Here is a 6626-nt window from a genome sequence, read left to right on the forward strand (position 1 = left end):
CGTGTAGTGATTTCACGTGTGTGTGTGTGTCTCATAACTGATGCTCAGAACATTATTTCCATCTTTTACTCATGCCCGCTTGTTTTTTTCCCCCTTAGTATTTCCATATTAAACTTACAGCACCAAATGTTATTGTAATATCTTTTCTACGTAACAAAACGGTCTCAGGTAAGGGTGTGAGGTTGGGGCACTGCCAAAGGGGGCATATGTACTGATTTTCAAATTCCAGCTGCTACCCAGGTAAATATAATGACACGTATCATCCTCTAGGCGGTTGCATTTCTTCATCCCAGGTTTTCAGAAAAATCTTCCCTTCTGACAAAAATCACAATGTTCTTACACAAGCCAACGGGCACGTTTTGAGGCCTCTATCTTCTGAATAAAAAGTCCCATCTTGATCAGACTTTGTACACACTGATAAGATGACAATCAGAATAGGAACACCAATTTTGATAAACTTCTGCCAATAGGAAGCGCGGTTAGATATTAACAGAACTGTTGACATGCGTTAATATGCTTGAGTCCATCTATTTTTGCAGTTTCAATTCTGCAAGGTGGTTGAAATTCCTCATCTTTACATTATTTGATGTAGGTCAGAAAATGCTTTTTCAGACACTACTGTGCTTGTATATTCTTGTCCAAGGAGTAGCCAACCAGGGGAATGCCAAGAAGAAAAGCCATTGACGACAGAAGCTGGGCTGATCTTCAGGTGTTAAGCAGAAGGTGATATTTCAGGCCACTCACATGAGTCAACACTCATCTACCTCATGGCTACATCTGTTCACCTTAGAGTCTCAGAAGCATGGCTTTGAGTTAATGAATGTGTTTTTCCGCAGTGTAGGGCTTAAGAGAAGATTGCCCTTCTGTATGAACACGTTTAATGACATAAAGGTCTCAGGTCTGAGTCAGTCTAAATCCAGAATAGGCAGTGCTGTGCTACTGAATAGGGCATGGGAACTGCTCACAGCTGTGCTGATGTTCAGTAAAGTGTGATAGGATGACATTAATTTACTTTATTATTCACCAATGAATTGTTTATTTGTGATAGATCGAACCTCTACCCAACTAGATCTGTTGTTGTGGATACCTGGAACCTTAAACGGATCCACAGCAACCGAAATGGTACAGTCTTATAACATGCATAAAAAAGTGTCCACCTTCCCGTATCATCTTATCCTGGCTTGATTTCCCCTTGTAAACATAGCCTTGTAGACTAGACTACGATATTTTTAGCTCCTCAGACCCAAAATATGAAATGCTTTGGATAAAAGCTAAATGTCTTGAGGAATGTCTACCAGTAGGTCAAGGTTTGGCCAGTGGGCATTGTCCAGTTATAGACCCTGTTGGTAGATGTTGTAACCACACCATGTACTTTTGGGTTGCCTTTCCCTTTTAGAAATCAACATGTGCACTGAAGTGGCCATAAATTTATGCTACGGTCACTGAATGGAAACTAATAGAAACTTTCTCTAGATATTAAAGATTCCCTCGGTAGCTGCAGATGGTTTTTATTATGTGGAATTGCTGTGTCAAGCTGAGTTCCAACTCATGGTCTTCCAGCTTTTTTCCTACAGCTGTTCTCTTTCTCTTTCTATGTGTGTTTGTGTCATACAACATGACTGCCGTTTTTCCTCAAGAAGTGAAAATCATCCCGCAGTCTCTCATTACCTGAAGTGTGTGCATCAGCAAATCACAGAAATAAATACCTGCAGGATATGACCTGGATTCTTGGAGGTCTCCTTCAGATCCAGCGCTAATGTGGACATTTAGTTCTCCATGTGAAGGTGTGTTTTCCAGTCAGAGTTAAAGCTGCGCTGTGATGTAAAATCAATAACAGATACAGGGACGGTATTTGTGTGCATTCAACTCAAAACCTCTTTGTTGAATGTTAAAATGCAGATAAAGCGCCAGTTTCCAGTGTTTATGCAGCTCTGTGACAGATCCTCCAACATCAAATATATTCCACAGTCTTACTGTTAATCTTACAATGCTACAGACTGTTTTCTTTTCCTTACAGGGCTTGGGAGTGGAGCAGGCGGCTGTTGGCCTATCAGTAATCAGTTGGCTTTATCTGGACTTGTCACGCAAACATTCAAAGCTTTGGCTGCTGGCTACAAACCTCTTGCTGATCAGAACAGGATGTTCTGGGAATATGAGATAAAACGCTTTTCTAGGAATGGTCTATCCTAGATGCATTGCTCATATTTTGAACCCCGAGTTGAGTTGCTGACTGCAAATGCAATATGGGGTATAAAAGATCATATAGGCAGGTTTGAGTGATTTGAATTGATCGTGAAAAAATCTGGTGAGGTGTGTTGCTTTCTGCTTTTGAATGGATGTCCGTGAATGGCCCATATGGGTCACATTGCATGTTAAATGAACAGTTCACCCGAAAATGAAAATCCTGTCTTACTTTACTCATCCTCGAGTTGAGTCCAAATCTGTATAAATGTCTTTGTTCTGATGAGCAAAGAGAAATATATTTGGAAGAATGCTTGTAACCAAACAGTTCTTGGCCACCATCGAACATCATGGCAGGACAATTGTTCATAAAATTGTTGAACACAAAAGAAGACATTTTGAAGAATTTAGGAATGCAAACCGTTCTGGGTCACTATTGACTACCATTGTAAGTTTTCCTTCTATGGTGGTCAATGGTGGCCACCTGTTTGGCTACAAGCATTCGTCCAAAAATATTTCTCTGTGTTCATCAGAACAAAGAAATAAATTTTTGGGTGAACTGTCCCTTTAAGAAAATATATATAGTATATGCCGACAAAAAAGCTCAGGTAACAGCAAAGATAAACAAAGATTAAATTTATTAGCAATGAGAATAAAAAACATTTTAATTGCACTATACATTTAATCATAAAAAACGTAAACCGCAGTTTACAATTCACAGCAGACAAACGTCAGAGGTTATATGAAGTAGAATAATAATATCATATCACATAATGTGTACTAAATATGACCAGTTCAGTTACAAACTTGTATTTCAAACTTTTGCACATAAACTACAAATCTGTTAACATCTGAGGCTATAGTTCAATATTACAGCAGTTTGCAGAAAGAAGCAAAAATTAGTATCACAACATATACCATGAATGTTAGGTACAAACCCTGAAATTCCCTTTGAGCCAAGGGAAAAAATGTCCTGTCGTGCTCTATAGAAACGAACAGCTAAAAATAGAAGAATAGTTTGACTGGAGTCTGTGTAAGCAGCATGATGTCTTCTACTCCTCGGACCACTGAAACTGCATGATCCAGACAATGTTTTATTGAAAGGCTGGTTAAAGAAACTCATTGGAGTGTGTAAAACCTGTCTATGTTTGTTTGTTAAGCCTAGATTAATGCTAGGAAGTCTGTAATGACAAGGCACGGAGTTCAACAATGCTGAATTGAGAATAAGGAAACACTTTCAAGCGCGATGAAAATGAACGACAGTGTGTAAAGTGCTTAAAGATTATACTGTACAAATTTCTCACTTTTACGAGTGTTATATATTGACGTTAAAGGAACAGTTCACTCAAAAATTATACATTGTCTTTATTATCTTATCCTTGTTCTGATGAACGCAGAGAGTGATATTTGGAAGAATGCTTGTAACCAAACAGTTCAAATGTTTATTTTTGGGTACACTGTCCCTAATGATGTTTTTACATTTTGCAACATACACATCTCTGAATAATGCTATGCACATACATGTCTCAATACTCTTTCAAATAAGGTATAAAGTACACTTTTATAATGTCATTGAGGACTGCACCTGTCGTGTGCTGCTTTGCTACACTTGCAAAATATACCATAAATCAGTGCATCATGTCGTTTTTTAAAAAACTGCAGCTCATTGTGATAAAGTTTTTGCCTGAGTATGACGTCTATAAATATGTCAATATTTATTCACACATTCTGTGTCTTTGTCCTTAGTGTTTGTTTGCTTTGCCACCTTCATCCGGCAAAGTTCTCGCAAGTTCATTCGCTAAAATGTTCTCGAAAGTTCATTCGCTGCTTTCGTTTCTCTTTAAACCTTCTGTCTCTTCTCCGTAGACGTTTCAGATGTCTCTAAAACATTCTCCAACAGTTCCACGCCGTCACGCAGCGTGACGGCCACCTTAAAAGACATCGGTTTAAGCGTGAGCCCATACACGTAGTCCAAGCTGGGTGTTCGTTCGGCTGTAAAATTGCACTGATGGACCAGCAAGGACGTGAAGAGGAAGAGCTGAATTTTGGACAGCTCCTCTCCGATGCACCTGCGCTTCCCCACTGAGAATATCAGCACATTGGTGGTCAGGTCTTTGTTGAGAGCTCCATCCCCGTCCAAGAAGCGCTCCGGCTTGAATACCTCTGGCTTGTCCCATTTGTTTGGATCGTGGTTCAAAGACCACTGGTTGATAAAAATGACAGTGTCTTTGGGGATAGGATAACCGTTGATGGACGTGTCCGTAGTGGTGCTGTGGGGAATCGTCATGGGGGCGAACGAAGTGAATCGCATGACTTCGTAGATGAAGGCCATGATGTACGGAAGCTGATGCTGGTCTTCGATTGTGGGGAGGCGAGTGTGGTCTGCCACTTTGTCCACGTGCTCCTGAAGACGTTTCTGAACTTCAGGATACCTGAAAGGTAGGTGACAGTGTTTAAGTGGTTAAAATGTACTTCATGTAGACATTGGCGCCCTAGATGTGTCGAGTATGTCTAATGCGCTTGGTGTTTTGTGTGCTGATTTTCGTAAACCGGCCTCGTGTAAATGGTTCAGATTTCATTTTGTATTGCTGTAACCTGCCCCTTTTTTCTGCCAATACCTGCACGGCAGCATTACATAACACACAAGTGCTTCTTCTGAGTGTTATTGAGTCAGTCTGTCTCATCTGTTAGTTTTGTCCTGACACCTTTGCATACTAAATGTGTTGCATAATCCCCCCTTAAAATAAAAACTTTGTCTCTTAAATCTTCGCAAACGTTTTTCTTTACAAAACACGAAATTCTTACAATCACCATCTACTTTTTTGCTATATATAAAAAACAGCAGTAATGTATGCATCATGTGTAGACTGTTTCACTAAACTGTTTGGACAAAAAGTATTTACCGAACCATTAGCAGAATGATCCACTGCAGTGCTGTCGATAGGGTGTCTTGGCTCGCCCCAAAAATATCTCCCATGGTCGGTGGCACGAACTCTTTCTCCAAAAAGACCCCCGGGTCCCCGGACAAACCCTCCTGAGCAAAGATGAACGCATCGGTCATATCGCGGACCAGACCCGCTGAAATCGTCTTACGGTGTTCGATCACTTTGTCATGAATAAAGCTCATGAACTCCTGGTTGAGCTCCTTAAACTGCATAAAAAGAGTTTTGATCGGATTGGGGAAGTACTGCAACCAGGGCATGACGTCGACGATGCTTCCCGCTCCGACCGTCTTGGTGAACATATCATTCCTGCCGACCACCTGTTGAAACTCTGCATCGTCGTACGAGTACCGTTTCCCGAAGCACACGGCGCTCATGGTGTTCGCCACCGAGACCACGAGGAAATTGCGAGGCTCGAAGTATTTCTGCTCCCGGGTTTTATTGAGAAAGAGATGAATGAGCTCTGAGATCTCGAGCACGATGTGCCTCTCAAAGGTCTGTTTGGTCTGGATGTTGGCCGTGGAGAAGGTTCTCACGGTTCTTTGCGCGATCTTCCGATGTAATTTCCAAAACTGGCTGTAGTTACCGAACGCCATGCTCTTTCCTCCGGACACGAACGTGAACGATGCGAAGTCCGGTCTGCCGGCGAAGTCCACCGATTTATTAATGAGAGCCTTTTTGATCGCGTCCCCGTTGAGGACCACTACGGCTCGGCTGCCCAGTTTGATCTGGAACACGTCGCCGTATTTCTGAGCCATCCGGGTGAAATAAAAGTGGGGTGATTTGCCGAGCTGGGCGGCGTTACCGATGATGGGCCACGGGAACGGACCGGGTAGGCGCCACTGACCGGATCGACGCCAGAATATTACGACCATTAAACACGACAGCACCGCAAGTAAAACGCTCCGCAATGTCAGTCGGCTGGAATCGACCCCAACCTCCGTTAAATCCATCATGTGCTTGCAAAAAACGCTTTACTAAAGTATAGATATGGTTGAGAATGAATGCACATCGAAATAAGCTTGTACCGGCGGTTTATCAGCATCCGAGTGAATGCATCCAGTGCTTAAACGTCTGCAGAGTGATGCATGAGAGAAAACGCTCGAAATTCAAGTGTTTCTCTCCTTGGTCAAGAGTGGAGTGAATTTATCCAACAGTAATCCTCGAATAAATAGCACCCGAACACCACAGAGTCTCCTCCTCTGCACTCTCTCTCTCTCTCTCTATCTCTCTCTGGTCTCTCTCTCTTTTTAACCCCCTCTCTTTATCTCTCCCTCCTCCCCCCTCCGATGAAAACAGTGGAGGTGTTCATTCAGGGTTTCACATCATGTGAGTAAGTTCATTAACAGTATACACACTAATACCTATAGGCTATACATTTGTGTTGTCTACACACTTGATGTCTTGCTGTCTCTGGTTGATGAAATGGCATTTTTATATAAAGAAAATTAAAAGTAGTTAGGTAGTGATCAAACATTTTAAAATGTGCGTTTGCATGTGACA

The 6626-nt window shown here is 41.8% G+C and overlaps 1 protein-coding gene across 1 annotated transcript; it reads right to left on the reverse strand.

Annotated features, from left to right (window-relative positions):
- Positions 1–2803: 2803 nt before the first annotated feature.
- cyp1b1 (cytochrome P450, family 1, subfamily B, polypeptide 1) lies at positions 2804–6348 on the reverse strand. The gene is made up of 2 exons (XM_079473928.1): positions 5085–6348; positions 2804–4613 (listed from the first exon to the last, which is right to left on the reverse strand). The coding sequence occupies exons 1-2, from the start codon at positions 6077–6079 to the stop codon at positions 4022–4024; spliced, it is 1587 nt and encodes a 528-aa protein (XP_079330054.1). The 5' UTR covers positions 6080–6348; the 3' UTR covers positions 2804–4021.
- Positions 6349–6626: the final 278 nt, after the last annotated feature.

The sequence above is a fragment of the Barbatula barbatula genome, assembly GCF_947034865.1.
Source record: "Barbatula barbatula genome assembly, chromosome: 14".
Taxonomy (NCBI): Eukaryota; Metazoa; Chordata; class Actinopteri; order Cypriniformes; family Nemacheilidae; genus Barbatula; species Barbatula barbatula.